At 38.4% G+C, this 23,308-nt stretch overlaps 1 protein-coding gene across 2 annotated transcripts in view; it reads left to right on the top strand.

Annotated features, from left to right (window-relative positions):
• The window catches only part of Sp4 (Sp4 transcription factor), a 63,333-nt gene extending 59,713 nt beyond the window's left edge, over positions 1-3,620 (top strand). For both annotated transcript variants that reach the window (XM_052184824.1, XM_052184823.1), the window contains exon 6: positions 236-3,620. In XM_052184824.1, the coding sequence (XP_052040784.1) occupies positions 236-483 (248 nt within the window). In that variant the 3' untranslated portion in view covers positions 484-3,620. The remainder of the gene's footprint in view (positions 1-235) is intronic.
• The last annotated feature ends 19,688 nt before the right edge of the window (positions 3,621-23,308 follow it).

The raw sequence follows: 23,308 nt of genomic DNA on the forward strand, positions 1-23,308 counted from the left end.
TTTTTTTTTAAACAAACAGCTAGAGGTAATTCAGGGGTAGAAGGCTTGCCTACCATGACCTGGATTTGCCCCTTACCATCATAGAAATAAGGATATTGTATACCTACTTAAACTAGGGATATCTGTATTTATCACATCTTATTAAAGCAGAATATATTTGGAAGCGAAATTACTAGAAATTAAAATTTTATTTAATTAAAATGTATATAATTTTATTTACTTCTTATGTTTACAGGTGAAAAGAGATTTGAATGTCCAGAGTGTTCTAAAAGGTTTATGCGAAGTGACCACCTATCCAAGCATGTCAAAACTCACCAGAATAAGAAAGGAGGTGGGACAGCTCTTGCCATTGTTACCTCCGGAGAACTGGACTCATCCGTTACAGAGGTGCTTGGCTCTCCACGGATTGTCACAGTTGCCGCCATTTCTCAAGATTCGAATCCAGCAACTCCCAATGTTTCAACAAACATGGAAGAATTTTGAAACGTTATTTATAACAAAGACCTCTAGTGCTGCACTTAAGTTTACACACCTTTGAAAATCTGGAAATGGGCTGGTCAAGTGGATTACAGAGTAGGAAATCACGTTTGCGTCCTTGGCATCTTTAAGTATTCCAGGGATCTTGGTTCAACACATAAAGTGTTGAATTTTTAAAAAAATAGAAAAAGCAAACCAATATACTGGAAACAGAAAAGTATTTCTTCCATGGTATAAGTTGCTGTAGTTTTTTGGAAATACATGACATAACCTCTAAACAGAATCTTCCCTCCTTTAACATCCTGTGTTGTTGACATGTCTAAAGAGACAGACCACACTAATTTGCAGGCTGGGCCTTAATTGGACTTTCTCTGTTTGGGAGAACTTTGTTAAAATTTTAGTCACTAATAACGTACATACATTTCTTCTACTGTCTAGTACAGAAAACAGATTGTTATCTGACAATAGGGATAATACTGTGTTTCTTTAGCTTGGTTTTTGGAAAAAAATCTATTCAAAATAGTTTTGGCCGTCTTTTCTAAATATCAAAAATTCTTCAAAAGTTGAATTAGGATATGTTGTTCCAAAATAGTAATCTGAGCTGTGTCTCAGATCTTTATTACACTACATTATAGTAGTGTGTGTGCAGACAATCAGTGAAACCCAATTATTTTCTCCATTTTGGAGACACAAGAGGACCTTAGAGCTAAATCTTAGGTTAAATTTTAGATTGAAACCTTAGGAAAATGCTGGGGGCAAAATTTGTTAGGACAGAATTGATGATAGCCTCAGAAAGGCAAGATGAAGCAGTTTAACTATTTTAAAGTTAGGGTTGACTCTGTGCCTAACCCTGTGTTCAATAGCAAAATTTCATTTTAAATGTTCATATTGGAAATGCTTGCATAGATTATAGATCTATGTAATTTCATATTCTGTAAATATGAGTTATGTTGACAATATGCAGGATTCTTTATGCTTTGGTAGCCAAAGAAAGAATTATCATACTTTTCAAGGCCAGCAGAAAATTATTTTTAATTACATTGTAATCTTTTTTTTTCCTTTACTAAAAATTGGCAAATCCCATTTTATTTCTAGTACTGTGTTAGGCTAATTAAGAACATATATCACAGTGATATCTTTATGTTATATCAATAACAGAATTTTCCCTAAAGGTCTAGACAGCTTAACAAATGTATAATAGATATGATATTATGAAGCAAAAAATATTTTTGGAAAGCCAGAAGACTTTTAAGTCAAATACTGACTGAAAATATATGTCATTGTTTGTGCAAGGGTCTCAGAGAGCAGTGTCTTATTAGGAAAGATGGCCAAACGTTTCATATGGAAAGCAATTGGATTATTCTAATAGATTAAACATTAGTAAGACACTTCATGTTTTTAGAACATATTTAAACAGAATCATAACTATTGAAACAGACCATGTGGAAACTAAAGTTTTTACCTACTTCCTTTTTTACCATTATTGGTTTGAATATAGGTATATGTTTTCCTGTGCATTCTTTATTATTTCAGGAAAAGTACTATTCATGAAAATTCTCTTCCCAAATTGTGACGTTTCGTGTATTTTTGATGAAGGAGAAATACTGTAATGATCACTGTTTACACTATGTACACTTTAGGCCAGCCCTTTGTAGCGTTATATAAAACCGAAGGCCTTTTGTGCTTTCGGTTTGTATAAAAAAGCTTTGAGATTAAAGGAAAAAAATTTTTACACTGTGGTTATAAATTTCAAGTTTCTTAAAGCTTTTGTAGACTTGTAACAGAGTCTTTAAATTTTAGTTGGATTTTGTAAATTGTTTTGTATATTTTATTTAATGTACCCTTAACAGCTGATGGATCTGGCTTTAAAACATCAGAATCAGTTTGTTGTTTTGTCTGGTACAGAGGAACATTTCGTAATGTTAATTTTAATTTTATTATATAGGAGCTGAAACATCAAATATATTTTATCTACCATCCTACACAATCAGTGCTATCATTTTTTTATGCAAAGAGAATTTCTTAATGTTTTAATCATGTTTTCTCTGAGCGATACTTTTCGTTATTTGCACCAACTTTGAGCACTCTGCATCACTGTTCCAGGAGCCAGTTTTATGCAACCCATGTATGCTCATCAGAAGTGCAAGTTATCCTCATCAACAATGAGGTCTATTCTACATGTATCAGACCAAATCTGGATAACCTTACAGCATATAAAATAACCTGTCAGCAGGCACATTTCACCACTGAAATCAGACCTATTTTGGTAGTCTGTTCTGCATAACATTCTGTCTGACAGCAGTTGTAGGTTTCACTGTCCTGTGTCGGTGGGATGTAACTGTGGTAGGGCACAGATACGCAGTACAGTCTTGTAAAGGGCATTTCACTGCTCACTCCCCTTGCCACCATTATGAACTTTTCTTTGTAAAATTATCAGTGCGAAGCTCTGTATTTACCATGGTAGAACTCCAGTGTTAGAATAGTTTTCTCTTACAGTATACTTTCTTTGGTTAGGTTTGTGTATGTGTTGCTGATTACATTAGAAGTTGATGTTGAAAAGTCATTATTTATCACACTCATGAGAGCAGTAATAAAAGTGTGTAATCTAGGAGAAAAAGTTAATTTGTCAAACTTAGATAAGCATGATGTTTAGGTCCTATTTTTCAATTTTATAACTGTTTTATTGCAACAATATTTGTACTTAAGTCTCCATTTTAATGCCTTGTGGTGTTTTCTTATGCATGTCACTAAGTTGTCATCCCACATAAACTGATGTGCAGCATAGGGTATTAAATCTACATAATGATTTTAAAACAGATATAGTTGATGGTAAAATGTAAATGTTTTGCAAAAATTCCTTATAAAAAGTTTCGTAGTGACATTTCACTTGTAAATTTTTTGTAAAAAAAGAAAATGGAAAAAAAAAAGATGAAGCCAGGAAAAGGAAAAAAAAACCTGTTTTCCCATATTCTAGAATTTAGACAATTATTCTGCCAGCAAAGCCTCTGGGGCTGTAATTGACATTTTTACAGTGCTGATTTGTATAAAATTTGTTTTTTTGTGGATTTGGAAATAAAATCATGTATAAGTTGTTGCCTGCAGTAACAATTGCAAGTAACCTATTAAAGTCCCCTTGGGTTGAACATGCCTCACTTAATTATGTACACTATAGAGCAGCAATAAAGTGTTTAAACTACCAACCTTCTCATCACGGTGAACACTGAAAATTTAAATACCTCTCACTAGAACATGTATTGGCAACTCTTCTTAATCCCGGTTTTAAGATCTGATCAACAAGCCCCTGAAAATACCACCAAACAACAACAACAACAAAAAAAACCCACCAGTTTAAGTTGCATGTTAATTTGTGACCACTGCTATAGACATTTGTGGAAATTAAATTTTGATTTAGAGACACTTTATTTAAATAATTTTAATCAATAAATGTTAGGAAATAGATGTTCTAAAAATGCAAAACAAAATTAAAATAATATTTAAGTTCACAGCAATAGTATTTAAGTTCACTTACATGCAGTGTAGGTGACTTAGTTGTGGAAAAGTCTGTAAGAAAGAACTGTCTTCCTTCTGGGAGAGACTTGGTTGTCTCACAGAAACCTTACTGCTGACGAAAATCCATTAGAGTATGACTTGAGTGGACATACTTCTGAGTGTACAGTGACAGCAGAGCTGTAGGGGAGACCTGCAGGATGTTGGGCACAGAGGGAAGTGAGCTGCCTGCAAGCTTCCAACTAGTATTTAAACATGGAGTAGGTAGGGTGGTATACTATCTGGGTACATAGCTCATATAGCACAGAGTAAGGGTGTGGCTGCATTACTATATATACATACATAGCATAACAGTGATCAAAACAAGAGGCAGTTAAATTTATGCTCCTCTACCAAGTAACAACTCTATCAAAAGTTTTCATGTCAGAAGTAAAGGTACCCATCATAACCAGGACTGCTTAACTATGCCTGATTCTTATTCCCCTGAGTTCTTTACTTAAGCCCAAAGCTCTTGTTGCTACCCCAAAGATAAACTCGGAGTGGGAGTGAGGGGTCCTTGACCTGTTTATTTATTCTTCTTACCGGTGAGTACCAATTAAATTTCTAATTTTTAATCCTTCCCAAAACAAGTATGTGTTTCAATTTCCTGAAATATTAACATACATACTTATCAGGATGACACTGCATGAAAAGATAATGGAATTTAAAACCTGAAACTTTCCCTTTAATGGTCTGGTTTCTAAGCTAGGGATTCAAGCACAGGAACAAGACTGAAATGTAAAGTAGGATCAGTCACAATCGACTGCTGACATGAAACTGTTGAGTGTGGAGCTAAAGCAGTGGTTAGAGCCACTATTGTAATAGCTGTGGTTGACAGTTAAAGATGACCTTGAAGTCAGAAAACTCACATTTGACACAGCTTTTCTCTATTTAAAGTTTAGGTGTAAGTTAGAAGGGTACTGAGACTTCAGATGCCAGTAAGAAATGTGGAATTCTTTGATTCCTCCGTGATTGTTGTCCGTGCTGTGATGTGCATAATATGTAATTGTGTTGCAGGATTTTAAAGGTATTTTCTAAGATTTGCTGCTTGGCATAGCCTTTGGTTCTGCTTCTCTTAGTTGCAGGTTGCAATGAAATCGTTTATTTTCAGATACCTGAGCAAGATCTCAGGTGGAAGGAAGCAAGGAAAGAAGGGAAAGGAAAGAGCACAAAGAGCTGTTGGTAATGCAGAGTTATCTCTCCATGGTGATAGCACTTGGAGAAAAGGAGCCTGTGTTCAGGTTGTCTCCTGATTTAGTTGTTGCTGAACTATTTAGTCTTACTGCGGTGTGTTCTTATTTGCACAATTATGATTGACACTGTAGTAAGTACACCCAGCACCTGGTAAACAGTAGCTAACCCAGAAGGGGTTGCTTTATTCATGTTACTGTGCCATAACAGCATAACTTGGATGGCTTATAGACAGTAGGAATAAGCCCAAAGTCACAGTTCAGTGTCCCTTGGCAACACATGTGCCCTTCACATAGTAGAAGGATGAGGTGGCTTTCTGAGAGCCTTTTTGCTTGGAGCAGTAATACCATTTCAGGAGGATGCCATTTTTATGATCTTACCGCTTCTTAGAGGCCCCACCTCTGCTATGTTGGTAATTGGATTTCAACATGGGGATCTGGAGAGACAAGCCATCAGACCCAGCAGGAGACTTTGAATAGTTCCCACAAGATTAATGGAAATGCATCGAAAAGGAGCATCACACTGCAAAGCTGGCTCTCTAAATTAAATCAAAGGAACTTCAGTGAGAATTTCCCATTTCAAGCATGTTTTTGTCAAGCTGAGCTAGTTTGAGGTATAGTGCCTCAGAATTACACAATAGCATCCCTCTGGAGTGGCATGACTCACTGAGAACAAGACTGAAGATACTGAAGTACATCAAGATTGTGCCTCCGAGGAAGAGCCAAAGCAGGGCAAGTCAGGATGCCCAGGTTCCAAGACAGCTGAGAAAGCTCATCCGGTTGCAGTGATTAGACACCAGCAAGGGATGGGAGACAGGAAGAGATAACCCTGCACAGGTGCCTCAAGCAACAGTTCATCTTTGCATCCTACCTTTCTAGGTAGTTGGCTTGATTTAAAGTGTGTTATTTATTATCCTGCTATGAAATGCAGTCTAATAAATATTTATTTATAGTATTTTTGTGATGTGGAAGCTATAATAAAGTTATATTTTCTGCTGATAAAATTGTTTCTAGCTTGTATAATTTTATGCCGGAATTAAACCTATGAGTAATTCATGGTGCTGTGTAAATGGCATCATGATTTCTAATTATTTGATCACCTAACAAGTTCAAAAACCACTACTGAGGAAAATACCATAACAGTAAACAAGCTAACAACAACAACAACAAAAAAAAATACCAATTCAATAACTGGGTTACACCTTTAGAGTAACCATATTATATCTATACAGTAGCTTTTGCTTTGTGTATGTGTTTGGTGGGTGTTATATCTCTAATGATGCTTTGTAAGAATGAAGTTTATGAGTTACTGTATTCCTTTCTAATTTCATGGACAGAAAAATATTGTTGAAAAATAAAACCGATTTTGATGGTCATATATTAATTTATATAAAGAACCTGAGGTGGTGGTAGTGTTCATTGTTCATGTTGTTTATTTGACTTTGTTTGTCATAATGTAGATGGCAGTTTGTATTAAAAGTCTATGTAAATTGGTCCACAACTTCTGTAAATAACTGGAAGTACTTTCCTTTTACATCCCGCTTGTGAACAAAACATACTTAAGAAAAAGTGAAAAAATAAGCAAACCTAGCAGATTTCTTGGAGTTAATCATTTTGCAGACTTGGGAATTTTTCTGTATTTTTAGGGAAAAAATTATCTTGCTGATAAAAGTGAATTTTAAATATTAATTAAACGTATTTGAATCTATGATCTTGACAGTTCTTGAAAGCATTAACATTATGAGGTAAGAATTCCCTCCTCCTGAAAATAAATACAAATAAATACTTCTGCTTATATACTTTATTCTAATGGAATTTTGATTAGATTTGTTAATTAAATGCATATGTCTTTTAGGAAAATAGAAAATGCCTTTATTCCAGCATTCAGGATAATCCCAAAGTATGATTTTCAGGAAACTCCAAACAATTCTACTCCAGTAATTTTTCTCTTTTAAGCTGGGGAGTTGCCAGAGACTGAAACCCATGCAGCTTGTTTCAGAGGTCTGTGCTGTGCTTTTTAATTTATCTTACCCAGTAGGTGAAGTGATGATTGCTTCTTTCTTGAGAGGCAGCAACAATTCAACTTCTACATATCTAGATTAAAAAACAAATCTACAAAAAACAAAACATAAAGCTACATATCTACAAACAAAACAAAAAAACCAATTTACCTTATCCCAAGTTTAGTCTATTCCCCTTAAAAGATTATATTTAAAAAAAAAAGTTCACTGTTTGCATATCTAGATTTTGAATATTTGGGCTACTTCTGAATTAATTTTAAAACTTAATCTTCAAGGAGATTGTGTCAAGAGTAGAAATTTTACAACTGACTATTCCAGGAACACCCTTGTGAAAGGCTCCAGAGAGCTAAATTGACCTTTTTTTGCCATGTAAATGTACACAGAGATGAAGCCATCTGTGAACCAGAGTGAGAGTCATCACCTGACTAAGATTCTTTACCTTGGGCCTCCCAAGAAATGAGAGAGATTCATGTTGTTGATAAGCTGATTAATTTGTGGAAATTTTATTATGGTAACTTCAACAAAGGTCAGGGTAACAATCAAGATACCCAATGAGGCCCAAAGCACAAAGTCTAGTTAGCAAAGGAGATGTACACCATGACAGAGGAAAGTTCTCAAAGTAACAGCTCTTCCCCTGCTTCACCTCCTTGCTGGATCCCTGGTTGAAGTAGAGGAGTTGGGAACTAGAAGTGTCTATTATCCTGGGGTGTAGAACATTCTCAATATTTTAATAGCCAGTATGGTCCCAAATGGCATTAAATTCTGCCTATTTTGTCCTTGCTTTCAATGTTTAAATGGAAAAACCCAGTTCACAAAACACCCATTTAACTGCTAAAAGAATTTATGATGAAGCCCTTGCTTTTAGGTAATATTTTGCTTAAACATGGAAGTACAGGAAGAAGTCATTTCACTTCAAAATCATTAGGGTTGACTAAAGACTTCCCGTAAAACTTGTATAGGATACAAATTGACTTGATCATCATACTGTGAACAATTTAAAAAAGGTAAATCAGAGAACTAGTTAATGAATGCAACATTAATAGATTAACAAGATCAATTTTTTCCAAAAGTTTTTTTTTTGCTATTTCTGAATGTAGGGTATGATCAATTATTTTATACACAGCTGAGAGCCTCATCATTTATCCTGCAACTTGGTGGTCGATTGCATAAAAGTTTTCATTCACACTTATGGAAGAGTTTTGCTCAACATTTCATCATTTCTTGCGCTCGTACACTGAAGAACAAATAAAAGTACTCCTTCATACTAGGGATGAAATTTCCACTCATGGTTTCATCTGGGTGTTAGATTTTTATCGTTTTCTTTGCCTTGTTTTTGAGATAGGGTCTCCTGTAGTATAGCCTGGTCTTGAACTTGATAGATATGTAAGGGAGACCTTGAATGCCTGAGCCATTTGCCTCTACCTACCTCCCAAATGCTGGGGCTACAGACATGCATCACCACACCAGGTTTGAATATCAGCTTACTTTTCCCTCCTCTACCTCCACTCACTCTCGCCCCACTTTTTAAGATTTTTGTGTAGCTTAGACTGACCTCAAACTTGATACAACCCTGAACTCCTGATCAATTTGCCTATCTTTTCAAGTGTTGGGATTATAGGTGTGTTCCCCCATGCCTGTTCTTGAGAGGTAATTTTTAAGTTTCCATATTAGTTTATATCCCAATGTTTAGTAGATGAAGACTAATCACCCTCACTTAATGACTTCTAAAACATGGAAGAAAGTATACAGACCATTCACTTGGAGACTCAATCACACAAAATCACTGTGTCCTCTCTCTCAGCTGTTTGATAGGATTTGTACTTCCAGGGAGGCCTGATGCTATCACATAGCATCAGAGGCCCTGGGGATGAAGAAGTAGCACCTCTGGATAGCAGCCTCCCAAGTGAGCCCAGAAAGGATTGGCCACCCCAGTCCACTGTTAGGATGACTGTCACCTCAGAGACCCTGACTGGGGATATCAGATATAGCTGCTTTGACCAATATCCAACAGCTCAGATTATTAGTCCAGAATGTGCTGCTGGATATTGTTCAAAGCTCTGTGTTTGGGGAAGGGAGTAATCTGTTCCACCACAATAGATAACTAATATGCCATGATTGCTCAATTACCCATCAGTGCCATCTAAGCCATTGAGAACATCAATACTTAACACATTTGTTCACAGGATTCTTCACAAGGGTCTGCCGGTTCCTCTCACTGCAAGCTCTACTGCAGATGTATAGATGGAAGCTAAGAATGACAACAGACTTAGACCACAGATATAAGAGAGCAATTTGAGAGATACTAAAATATGGGTGTGGGGAGGGCAGGGACCGTATATGCACTGCAGGACCCATGAACTATATTTATATTAAATTCTGTTCATTTCCCTTCTATGCCCATCAACCTTGACTTCTTCTGTTAAGACTGCCATCTTGTCCATCTCAGGACAAGACTAATGCTTATGGAGGTGACTGTTGGCATCCACTGTGTTCCATAGCAAAACAGTGCCCTAACATTGACATTCCCAATCCATAGCAACTCTGAATGGGCATCAAGAGGGAGTATGAGAGCATTGCTCTTTTTACAGACAAGACATTGTTTCTGGTGGTTGCTGAGGGATTCTACACTGGTGGAATTTTGAGACATTAATAAGGATATATTTGTCCTTGGAAAGTTGGAAATATTCCAGTGCCATATAATATTCTGTTTCCTGTATTTATCATCAGAATATTAGAAATATCCATACTTAAGAAGAAAAGCAAACAGTGTTTACTGACTCATGAAGAAAGCTTTCCGGGGGGTTGAAGAGATGGCTCAGCAGTTAAGAAAGCTTCCCATGTACATAACCAGAGTGAATTAAAAAAAAAAAAAAGAGGGGGGAACAAACACAGCCAAAGGAAATAAAAGAAAAAGGTTTGCCAGACAAAACCACATAGCTGTTCTCCTTCAATCCTGCTTCCCTAAACAACAAAACATGTAGGATAGAATTTTGTAAACTGTCCTGCTCTAGCAAATGTAAAGATAAATGTTATCTATCTACCGTCTCCATACCTTCACCACAGCAAATCCTTCCTTACCCCTCACCCTTCCTACTACCTGACTTGCAGTCCTTTTTTTTAATCTGACCTCCATTCGAGGTGAAACTGACAGAAATAGAAAGTTCATGTTTAATACCACCGCAAAGAGAACTAGAGAATAATTGAACCAACATTCCTTGTAATTTTGCTCCTCAACATTATTCGAATGATTTATTCTCATTCCTTCCCTGGAGTTAGGACTCCTGAAGAAAAGTTGCTTTTCTGCTCTGGCCTCTTGACATTTTGTTATCTATTTTTATACATTACTTTTGTCCCTTCCCGTTCAGAGGCTCTGAGTCCCAACAGAATTGATCTCACAAATCCTTTCCTTCTGAGTATCTCTGAGTTTTCCCTTCCAGTTTAGCAGATACTTATTTGTTAAGGCAGGGTCTCACTGTGCAACTCTAGTTTGCCTAGAGCTCGCTATACAGACCAGGCAGGCATAACATTTACCAGTATCTGCTTGTCTCTGCCTCCCAAGGCACATGCTGGAATAAAAGGCTTGTGCCAGGTCCATCTAATTTAGCCAATATCTGAGCAGTAATGTTGCTAGAGGATCCACGATAGATGCTGAAGATTAGGAGAAAATAAACAAAAGACATGGTTGTGTTGTCAATGAGTTAGGACAGTGGACAGGAAGTGAGGTCAGAAGGCCTGACACAAAGCTTTCAAAACTAGCATATGGGGGGAAACTGGCAGAGGAGGGCTGGAAACTTACCTGTGCCCACTGACGTTTCAGTTTCTGAAGGTGTCCTATGATTCATTATCATATTAAAGTGCATGCCTCTGTTCATTTCAGATGGTAATGAGATACATGATACACACATAGGCCCCTGATGTCTAAGCTGCTTTAAACTTTCTCTGCTCCAGCCTTCTTCCTCCCTTGAAAATGTATTACTTTTTTTCTTCTCTTAACTGCTTTATTACTATATATTTTTAATTACCTTAGAAAACTGCAGTGATCCTTACGGTATGTGGTGATTTGAATACATGGTCTCTAGTTAATGGAACTCCTTGGGAAGGATTATAAGGTGTGGCCTTGGGGAGGCATCACTGGAATCAAGCTTTGAGATTTCTAAATACTTTTGCCATTCTCAGAGTGTCTGCCCTCTGTTTCTGTGTTGTGAATTGGATGGATGTGAGCTCTTGGTAGCTGCTCTAGCACCAGGTCTGTCTGCCTCCTGCAGTGTTCTCTGCAGTGGTAATGATGGACTCCAGTCCCTCTGGAACTATAAGCCCCAAATAAACCTTTCCTTCTATAAGCTCCTTGGTCATGGTATTTTGTCACAACAATATAACAGTAACTGATGTATGGATTTTCATACACAGTTTTGGGCACTCTTGCCATCATCCTCTGCTCTCTCCCCTCTCCCCATTCCTTAGCCCCATTTATGCCTTCCACCCCCAGAAGCCTCCTTTCTATTTTCAAATCCTATGTGTTCTGTTATGTGCTCTACCTCTCTCCCTTAAGGCCTCTCTTTTTGTCTCTTGTGGGTCCCTCTCTAGGTTCCTGTGTCTATACACACTCATGCCTGAATAAGTACAATATATAAAATATACAAATTAGATTCCTCATAAATGAGAGGAAACATGCAGTATATGTCTTTCTGGCCCTATCTTATCTGGCTTAATATATTTTTCAGGTCCATCTATTCTTCTGCAGGTTTTATTTGTCTTTACTAACCAACAAAATCCTATTGTATATACTATGTGTATATAATATATATACTATTGATTATATATTATACTATAATATAATTAATATATAATATATAGATATCTATTATAACATAATAGATATAAATATATACATACACATATACATATACAAACACACACACACACACACACACACATATATAAGATTTATATATGCATTCATGAATTAACAGAGATGGACTCTGGTTCCATGTCCATGCTAATGTGAATACAGTAGCAATGAAATTGGATAAGCCAGTGTCTCTAAATGGATACAGTCTTAGTCAGGGTTTCTATTCCTGCACAAACATCATGACCAAGAAGCAAATTGGGGAGGAAAGGATTTATTCACCTTATATTTCCACATTGCTGTTCATCACCAAAGGAAGTCAGGACAGGAACTCATACAGGGTAGGAAACAGGAGTTGATGTAGAGGCCATGGAGGGATGTTACTTACTGGCTTGCTAATTGTGGTGGGCTCAGCCTGCTTTCTTATAGAACCCAAAACTACTAGCCCAGGGATGGCACCACCCACAATGGCCTGGGTCCTCCCCACTTGATCACTAATTGAGAAAATGCCTTACATTTCCTCAAGGGAGGCTCCTTTCTCTGTGATAACTCCAGCTTGTGTCAAGTTGACACAAAAAAATCCAGTCAGTACAGAGACCTTCAGATATATATGCCCAGGAGTGGTTTAACTGGGTCACATGGCGGTAATATTTCTAGTCTTTTGCAAAACCTCCACAGTGATTCCCATACTTGCTGCACATCTCAGTAGTGAAGAAGGGCGCTCTTCACACACCCTTTCCAGCACCTGGCATGGGTGAGAACAGAATCTCAAAGCAGTTTCAACTTGCATTTCCTTATAGCTAAGGATGTTGAGCATTTTTAAAACCATGTATTGGCCATTTCTGTTTATTCTTTTGAGAATTGTCTGTTCAGTTTCCTAGCCAACATTTTAAAATTTGGTTGCTTGCTTTCTTTTTCTTCAGGTTTTGTTGTTTTTGAGTTCTTTATATATTTTAGACACTAATCCTTTGTCAGGCATATAGTTAGCAACAATTTCTTCCCATCTGAAGACTGTCTTTTGATTTAACTGTTTCCTTTGCTATGCAAAAGCTTTTAAATTCATGAGGTTGCTTTGTTGGGTCTTTTTTTCTGAGCATCCTGCCTTCTGTTCAGTGAGCTATCATCTTTAGATTTGTATCCTACTTTTTCATCTAGATACCAGTTTCAGAGTCTTGGAACTTACACTGAGGTCCTTGACCAATGTGAAGCTGGTATTTGTGTAGAATAAGAGATAAGGGCCTATTTTTGTTCATCTTTATATAGACATCCAGCTTCCCTATCATGGTTTGTTGAAGATGTTATCTTTTCTGTAGTATTGGCTTAGTAAAAAACCAGGTTACTATAGTTATATGGTCTTATGCATGGGTCCTCTGTTCTATTTTACTGATCTATGTATTTTTGTGCCAGTACCATGCTGTTTGGTTACTATGGCTTTGTAACATGACTTGGAATAGGGTATGGTGATACCTCCTGCCTTATTTTTACCCTCATTAGGTTTGTTTTGATTATCCAAGGTCTTATGGTCTACTTCCAAATGAGTTCTAATATTTTTTTCTTTTTTACTGTTCTGTGAAAAATGGAGTTGCAATTTTGATGGGGGTGTGTGCATTAGTCTATACAATGTTTCTGTGTCAGAGTCGTTTCCCCATTATTGATTTAGTTGATCAGCACCTGGTATCCAGTTTCTCTCTAGAGTATAGTAAGGTTTTCACCATAGGGGTGTTTTACTTCCTTAATTAAGTTTATTCTGAGGGACGTTGGTTTTGTTCATTTGTTTCTGTGTAATTTGGAATGGAACTGTTTTTCTGATCTCTTCTTCAGAATGTTTTTTATTATTATAGAGGAAGCTACTGGCTTTTGTGTATTCATTTTTATTCTACCATGTAATCTTCAACTGGGGGGACCTGGACTTCTTTATTATTTGCTTCTTTTAACTTATTGCTCTAGCCAAGGCTTCTAGAACTATGTTGAATAAGAATGGAGAAATTGGAGGGAAAACAGGAGAAATAGGAGGTCTATAGTGCATTGAAAGCAGACAATTCTGCCAAGTTGCTGGAAAGTTCCTTAGCCTTGTGTGTAGTCTAGCACCAGTTGCTCTGAGTTTCCCAGGAGTACAGTTTATAGAGTCCCAACTCAGGAGAATTCTTCCTATTCAATTTAGTGGCCACTCACGCAGCCCAAATTCTGCTGCCCACTTCCTGATTTGCCATCTTTCTCTTAGAAACCCCTTACCACCACATGGTCTGCCTTCCCAGGCCTGTGTAGTACTATTGGATCTCTGTGCTGGTCAACCATCACGTGCTCCTGGAAGTGTGTCTTCTTTGAATGAATCATCTTTGCTTCTGCTGCAGCAATATCCTAGCTCCGTGGCCTGTTTGATACACAAGAACCTGAACTCCCTGTGTATGCCCGCCAGACTCTGATATCTACTGACATCTCTACCTTCACAGGGCTCAGTTACTACTAATGGGAAGCAAGCCATAGAAATAAGAGGAAAGTAAGGCTGAAATCATCGCAGGTGCTGGAAGACACCATGCCAAGTCCTAGGTGAGTTTTATGTGGCTTCTTCTTGGGTCTGATTGCTCATCTGTGTTCTTTGTAAATATTCCAATATTGATCTCAACCACAAATGTATCAGATTTCTGTTACTTTTCCCCCTTTAATTGTTAAGTTCATGCTTATAGTCTAAAAAGATGTTTGAGCCTTTCTTTTTCTTCTTCTTCTTTTTTTTTTTATCTTTTAAATTAGCCTGCCAAAACTAGCAGTGGAGAAAAGGGGGACTTCTATGGTAACTTCATTTGGAATTGCCTTCCTAGCTTTCCTGGCAGGAAACTGCAAGTCACCTCACTTGGCCCACAGCCCCTGTCTGGCTCCACCCTCAACCACACTTCTCCACTGACAACCTAAACAGCAGTGCCAAGTTTGTCTTCCTTGCTACTTCTAAGCCAAATGTTACATTTCCTCAAGTTCATGTGGATTTCTTGGGTTCACACCGTTTTTATTGCCTTTCAAAGTCAAAGTCAAGAATGGCTCTGAAATAAACATTGTTCAGTGCTAGCCATATAGTTACATGTGAAATAACCCCCATGATTCATGAAAAGCATCTTAGTGTCAAGTACTGTGAGGAACATCTGAGAGGAAAACTTTTCTTGGTTAACAACCAATGGAAGCCTTTCCCTCTTCCTCATTGAAAGAGCCGAGAATCTGCTCAAGCATCTTCCAGTGACCACATCCTTAAGAGGAGGCTAGAGATGGATCTTAATTAAGCTACCCAGGTGTCTTAGGATTTTATTGATGCGAAGAGATACCATGACCAAGACAACTCTTATAAAGGACAACATTTAATTGGGGATGACTTATAATTTCAGAGGTTCAGTCTATTATCATCATGGCAAGATGCATGACAATATGCAGGCAGACATGGTGCTGGAGAAAAAGCTAAGAATTTTGCACCTTTATCTGACTACAGCCAGAAGAGACTGTCTCTTCTGCACTAGGTGGATCTTGAGCATTAGGAACCCTCAAAACTTGCCTATACAGTGACACACTTCTTCCAACAAGGCCACACTTAGTAATAGTAGTACTTCCCATGGGCCAAACATAGTCAAACCACCACACGGAGGAAGCCACATTCTTCTGGGGAATTCATCTGTGTTCCTTGAATTTGAGTTTGGTCACTGAGATGAGACAGGCATATAGTTGGCTCTGGACTTGACCCACAAGGGAACTAAGAACACAAGGAAAGTCTGGCACCTCTCCAGGCATTTTGTGTCTGCACCTTAGCTGAGGGCACCAAAACACACCATTGTCCTTCACCTTTTTGCTTAACTCACACCATATTCCAGGAACAGCAAATCTTGTGGACAGGCAAGGTTGCAGAGAGCACCAAGTACACAATTTGTTTGATACCTTGAAGGACTGGAGCAGAGACAATGATGGTTAAATGAAGTACAGCTAGAGCCAGCTTAATTGTGCATAATTCTTGCCTTCTATTAAATTTAAACCTAATGAAGTTTATAATATAATATTATAATATAATGAATTATATCTTGAAAGTATAATTGGGAATAACTGGATGCTTTATTTATTTATTCTCCTTTGTTACCCTCTGAAGAAACATCCTCCCTGTGTCTTTCTTCACAACATGTCTTTTAATTGTCATATGGAGATTGTTGTCTGAGCACAGTCTGTGGAGCATCTAGAGCCCAGCTTTGCCTTAAAAGCCATGGCAACAGTGCAAGAATTCATTCTAGTCCCTATGACATAAGAAAAAGTCTTTTGAATGTGATCATGAAGTTTTATCTTTTCTTTTTCCACTGCTGAAAATGAAGGTTTTCCTTGCTACTGTTTGAATATTCTCTTCAAACGAGTTAAAATTTCTTATTGACACAGTATTAAGAGGTGGGTCCCTTGAGAGGTACTTTGGTCACAAAGGTGTAACCTCAAAAATTTATTTCCTCGAATAAATAAGGGAATAGACTCCTGCTCAGATGCATCCAGTGCTCTTACGGGCACACCTACCTTGCTGACATCACACTCTTGACTTCAACCCCTAGAACCTTGATTCAAACCAATTTCTATTCTTTACATACTAGCCAGTTTGTAGTGTTTTGTGGTAGCTGCACCAAAGGGACTGGAAGGCCTTCCATTTTCTCTCAGGGCATTGTCACCTGTGTGAAATGACAAAGGCACAGTGACCACTTAGTAACTGTGACACTGTGACTGCTAAGTCATTGGGGACCACTGAAAATAACACATCCTCATCTCTCAGCCTTCCGACTCAGGCTGCCAATAAATCCTGAACACTCAGAGCTCTCGTGGGATGTAGATGTCTTTACTGTGTGTCACCATCTGTTGGGTTTTCTGTCAGCAGCATCAGAATGCAAAGCTTCCTGTCTGACAGGAAGTAGACACAATGTTAGATTATTTTCTGCTTCTGCTTTCTTGCCCTTTGCTCTTCTCCGAGTCCTCTGATCCTCCCCAGAGCTCTACGTAGGTTCTATTCTTTTAAAATATCCTGTCAGCCTTGAAAAGAAGTAGGATCAGTTGCCATCAGAGAACAATTAATGTATTAGCATCCAGCAGATGCTGTATTTCATTTACCTTATTTTATTTGAGACTTGAAATAACAGTGTGCAGGTAATTCTAATTTTAGTCCCAAAGGCTTAAATCTGACCTCTTCCTTGGAATGTTCACCAGCAATTTTACTTTTCTAAAGAAGATAGCTTACAATTACCTTGCTTTAGGAAAGTATTTGATTTCGTAAAGTGTCAGTTTCCTCAGTTGTCACATGATACAGGAATCATCTCTGGAGTCACTGAGAGGATGATGTGAAACTTGTCCTCAAATTCTGTTGCTGGGTCATTCCTTGTTAGAGAGCTTACTGATCACTCTCTCTAGGCACTAATTTTGTAACAATTGCCAGTGCTTTCAATAATATTTCCTTCAAATACCTTAGTCTTGCTAAATTTTCTTTAACACTGGTCTTGAGATCCACTCCATTATTTTTTTTATTCGATATAATTTATTTACATTTCAAATGACTCCATTATTTTTTATTTGTATTTATTTTTGTTTTTTTATACAGTGTTTTTGATCATTTTTCCCTCCTCCATCTCCTTCCAGATCCTCCCCACCTTTCTACCCAGCTTCATGCACATGCTTGCTGAATGTTCCCCCCAAGATCCCTGATAATCAAAACAAACAAACAAACAAGCCAATAAGACAAAAACAAAAACAAAAAACAAACTAACCACACACACACACACACACACACATACATACACAAAACACGGCAAAACAAAATGCAACAAAAATCCCACAGAAAACACGGAGTCAGACCTGCCCTGGAGTGTGGCTGATATACCCAGTGATACTTCACTGGAGACAACTGATTTTTTCCTTTATCCCAGCAGGTATCAGTTGCAAATAGATTCTTGGTTACGGGTGAACCCTGTGTTCACTCCTCCTTCTTCTCTCGTTGTCTGCTCATGAACACACTCATCTTATAAGTTTTCATTTCTGCTGTCATGGTACTCCATGCAACAAGGCTTCTGATCAAGGGACTCATTTCACAGTCCAAGAATAGACAATAAGCCCATGTCATAGAATTCCCTTACTAACACCCCTACCACCATCCTGAAGCATCTGGCCTGGTAGAATGATAAAATGGCCCTTTAAAGACACATTTACAATGCCAGATTGGGGCAATGACGTGGAGGGCTGGGGCAGGGTCTCCATAACTGCATGTGCTTTGGATTGGCATTCAGTATGTGGCACTTTCTCCCATAGCCAGGACTCATGAGCTCAGGACTTGAGTGAAGACGGGAATGGTTCCTCTTACCATTACTCAGAGTGACCCAACGGCAAAAGTTTTTATTCCCATTCTTGTGATCTTCACTCTGCTGGCCTACAAGTTTTATTTCCAGAAGAAGAAAAGCTTCTTTCAGGAGACACAACCAGCAGTAGACTGGAAGATAAGACTTTGCCTTTTGGGGGCTCATAATGCCCTTGATCAACAGGAATAACATTGTTAGGGAGGTGTTTGGGTTGGTCAGATGCTGCTGTGTATTCAAACACTAAATTCTGAACCCCAAGATCTGGTTGTCCCCACACCAGTGAATTCTCATGCACACTGGCCTTTTAACACTATTGGTTAAGAAAAGGCTAGAGCCTGTAATTGGGTGGAAGGAAAGAAAGGCAGGAGTTGAGAATCCAAGTGAGGGGTCTCAAGAGAGACCTCAGAGAGAAGGAGACAGAGCGAGGAGGAAGCCTAATGGATCATGAGCATGTGGCCAGGAAAAATGGACCAGAAGCAGTCAGCACAAGACTTAAACAGAAAATAACATGGAACCTATGGATTGGATATAAGTCAGGACTTGGCTGATCTAGGCTTACAGCTCATCAAATAAAATACCAGTTTTTTTGTGTCATTTATAAGGGTTAGTTAGAATATATAATTCTTTTACAGGGAAGGGTCACTGACCCAGACACCAGGAGGAAATTGGATTGCTTTTCCACATAGAGTGTGTCTGAAGTACAAGATATCCTTTAAGGCATCTCTTGGTCTTACCATGTCCTATGATTAAGATCAATGGGAAACTACAGTAACCCTCCAGGCAGGATTATAATTTGTTTTTCAAGAATGGACCATCCATTTAGGTAAAGAGCACCTTCTGAAGTGCTTGTTGAAGTTGGAGAAACTATGGAATGAGTAGTGAAGAATGTAGTTACAGATAACAGCTAAGACCACTAACCAGTTGCTGCATAAATGAGGATTATATGAGTGCTTGTGCTTTGTTTTGTAAAGAATATGTGTGATGTTCCCACTCACCTCATTGCAACCTCTCTCTCTCTCTCTGTCTCTCTCTCTGTCTCTCTCTTTGTCTGTCTCTCTCTCTCATGCCCTATTCAAAGAATGAGGAAGGTAAGTGAGTAGGTGTCTATGCAATGCCTTGTAGAAAGCAGATCCTGCCAATAAAGCACTGAGAAGCAACTTTATACAAATACTACTTTCAAGAGAGCACCCTCTACTGGAGGGGTGGAAAATTGCAGGGTAATAGGCCTGGTTCTTTGACCTTAGGTGATATTAGATGCTGACTAAAGAACATGGAACTTCTGATCAGCAAACTCCCTGTGGTGGTTTGAATAAGACTGGCCTCCACAGGATTATATATCTAAATGTTTAATCACCAGGGAGTAGCACTACTTGAAAAGGGATTAGGAGGTGTGGTCCTGTTGGAATAGGAAGTGTATTGAGAGACGGGGGGGGGGGGGGGGGGCCGGGGTGTTCAGTCCCATACCCTCTTTACAGCTTTCCCCTCCTGCCTGGAGTCAAGGTTAGGCCAAGTTCCATTCTCCACCCACAGGAACATTCTTGAGTAAAAAAAAAATAATTCAGAATGTACTAATAGTCACTTGACCCTCTGGAAAGTCCCAGGTAGAGTTCAAATGCATGCCATGCTTACTAGCCAATAGATTTAAAGGTCAATATGCTTAGCCAATAAGTTTGAACTGTAACCTTGATGATGTAACCTCTGCCCCTAAAAAATATAAACACTGCTTGTAATAGCCATTCAGGCTCACCTTCTTAGTAACTTACCATGAACAACTAATTGAAGGTTGACACCGACTCACCAGAAAATAAACCTCTTGCTTTTGCATTGATCTGCAATTTGGTGTCTCACTGGGCGGGGGGTGGGGGGGAGCATCTAGAAGTAAGTACCATTGACCAAGGGTTTGGGTTTTACAGTATCACTGGGAGAGGTCTTTGAGGTTTCAAAAGCCTAAGCCAATCCCAATGTCTCTCTTCCTAATGCCCTTGGATCTGAATGTAGAACTCTCCGCTACTTCTCTAAACCATGTCTGCCCACATGCCACCATGTTCCTTGGCATGATCATAATATACTAAACCTCTGAAACTGTAAGCCCCAATTAAATACTTTCATTTATAAGAGTTTCCATGGCCATGGTCTCTTTATAGGAATACAACACTGAGTAAGATATTCTCCTTCTAGTTACTGGTGTAAGAAGCTACTTAGGACTACATAATAGATCTGAGCTTCCAGAGTGTCATTATTTGTGCTCTGTAGGAGGCAAGTGAGGCTTTTAGGAAAGGGGTTGTTCAAGGCAGGGTTTCTCTGTGTAGCCCTGGTTGTCCTGGAACTTGCTCTATAGATCAGGCTGGCATGAAAGTCACAGAAATCTGCCTGCCTCAGCCCCTCAAGATCTGGGATTAAAGGTGTGTGCCACCACTGTCTGGCTCTGGTTGATATTTTTCAAGACACCAACCTGTATGCTATCCAAACCATACAACACTTGTGTCAAAAGATATCCAGTGAGCATGCTGCATATATGAAGAACATATTTTCTTCTTTTTTCTAAATTCATCTTTATGTGTATGCATATTTTCCCAGCATGTACATCTGTACACTACATGTGTGCCTTGTGGTCACAGAGGTCAGAAGAATGTGTTGGATGCCTTGATTCTGGGGTTATGGTTGACTGTGAACTCTCATGTAGGTGTTGGAAATTTAACCAGGGTCCTCTGCAAGAGTAACAACTGTTCCAAATGACTGAGCTATCTCTCCAGAAAAAAATGCAGTATCTGGGAAACCTTTTTATTCTCAGAAAAACAAACAAACATCCCTCTTCTTCATATCACTGAAAGTTTAGAATGTTAGATAACTTTTTCTCATAGGGTCAAAAATCTAAGTATAAGATTGTGGGTAAAAAAAACCCACAACAACAGGATAGAAATAAAATATCAGCTATTTCTTTTTCATTTTCATTTGCCTGTAAATTTTAATTAAATGTGGGCTATAAACCATAAAGCTAGAATGTCTCAGTGAATAAGTTTCAACAATGTAACTTCATAATGGCTCTAAATACACTTGTATCTAAATAAGAATATATCTAGATAAAAATACATTTGTGCATGTGTATGCATAGCTAAACAACTATTTGTGATGTCTTTTTTTTCATTTGTCTACCAGGTAATGTAGCATTGAGATAATATCAACAGCTCAGTATTTTTAAATCTATTTCATAGTGAGAATTCTGGAATTTTAGTTTCTTTAAAAAGCACAAAAATATTGTAAGAATATGTTTTTGTTTTAATATGGGGCTGCTTCAGATTGTCCACATCAGCTGACTAGATTTGCCCTGTGCTCTAACAGGGGTGAGATTCTGCCAACTGCAGAAACTTTCAGTGATTTTGTGAAATGTGGAAATCTGTGAATTTTTCAGGGGATTGTATAAGTGTTAGAGCCCTGAGAGATCTTGGTTTGCTGTTGGTTGTTATTGATGTTGTTGATCACATTTTTTGTTAAGTAGTCATGGCCAAAGAAGAAAGAAAAGGAAGTTAGATCTACTGAAGGCAAAGATCAAACTTGCCCCAAGGAACTTGAGGGCCCCAATCAGCAGGAAGTACTATAATGACAATGTCACCCCTTTCGGACCCTTGACTTTATTCAGTGATCTCCCTCCTTTCCTCTCTATTATTTTTTCTCTCTTATCTAATGTTAGAGGGTTAAAAGGGTAGAAGAAAGAAGATCCCACAAAGTAGCAAAAGACAAGCTGTACTATTTTATTATATAAAAGTTATAGGCTATTAAAAGCTAGCTGTTCTGTTCTAGTTTGCTTTCTATTGTTGTGATAAACACTATAGTAAAAAGCAAGCTGAGGGGAAAGGGGGGTACTTCACAGGACAGCTTACAGTCTATCAGAAAGGAAAGTCAGGGACGGAACTCAAGGCAGATCTGAAACAGAGGCCATGGAGGAATACTGCTTACTGGCTTGTTCTCCAGGCTCACATGGCTAATTTTTCTAGAAATTCCTGAGTGCTCTGGGGTTGTATCATCTTGAGTATGCAGTAGTGAAGGGTGAAAGTGCCTGCTTTCTTAGCAGTGTGAACAGTTTCCTCCTCCACAGTGAAACCACATGCACAGATTGGGTTACATGGGCCATGGAACCAGGAAGGGGTGGTTCTTTTGCCCTAATGTGAAGAGTAAATTATAAAGCTAAGAGTTTCTCTTGATCCATATCTGAGATGCTACTTTCTTTTAGCAAATGGTATTTAACACAGAGACACACAACTGTCCATGGTGTAGAGAACAAAAGACTGCAGAATGCTCAGCCCTAAATGGAACATATGAATTGTACCCTCTAATCCCAAGAGGCAAGGAGGGATCATCCCAGAAGAGAAGGTGAGAAGAGTATAAGAGCTGCAGGTGCTGCATGACTAGAGGGAACATTATCTCCTGGACACAGCAGGGTAGCTGAACATATAAACTCAGAGAGGTTTCAGCAGCATGCTCAAGACTCAAGCAATCCCAAGTCAGACCAAACCCAGCACAAGAGGGGGAGTTGGGGATAAGTGCCACCCTTACCCATGGAATGGCTGTCAATTGTTACTTTTCTGTAGGAGTGCTGCCCTAGTTGAGTCAATCATGCTTAAGAACAAGACCATACATCCAAGAATATTTGGTCTGCACAAATGGTCTTGATAGATTAAAAAGGAAATAGGACACAAAACTGCCCTGTGAGGTAAAGAAAGGGGAAATGGATATTGGTAGTGTTAGGGGAGGAGATGAATATGAGAAGAACCTATTGGGTAAAACTCAAATAACTAATAAGAAATTTAAAAATAAAATAAAATCATAGTATTGTACTATAGTTTGCATTTGTCTTTTTCTTTTGTAAGGAAGCCACAACATCTTTCCATATGT

This window comes from Apodemus sylvaticus, chromosome 6, assembly GCF_947179515.1.
Source record: "Apodemus sylvaticus chromosome 6, mApoSyl1.1, whole genome shotgun sequence".
Lineage (NCBI taxonomy): Eukaryota > Metazoa > Chordata > Mammalia > Rodentia > Muridae > Apodemus > Apodemus sylvaticus.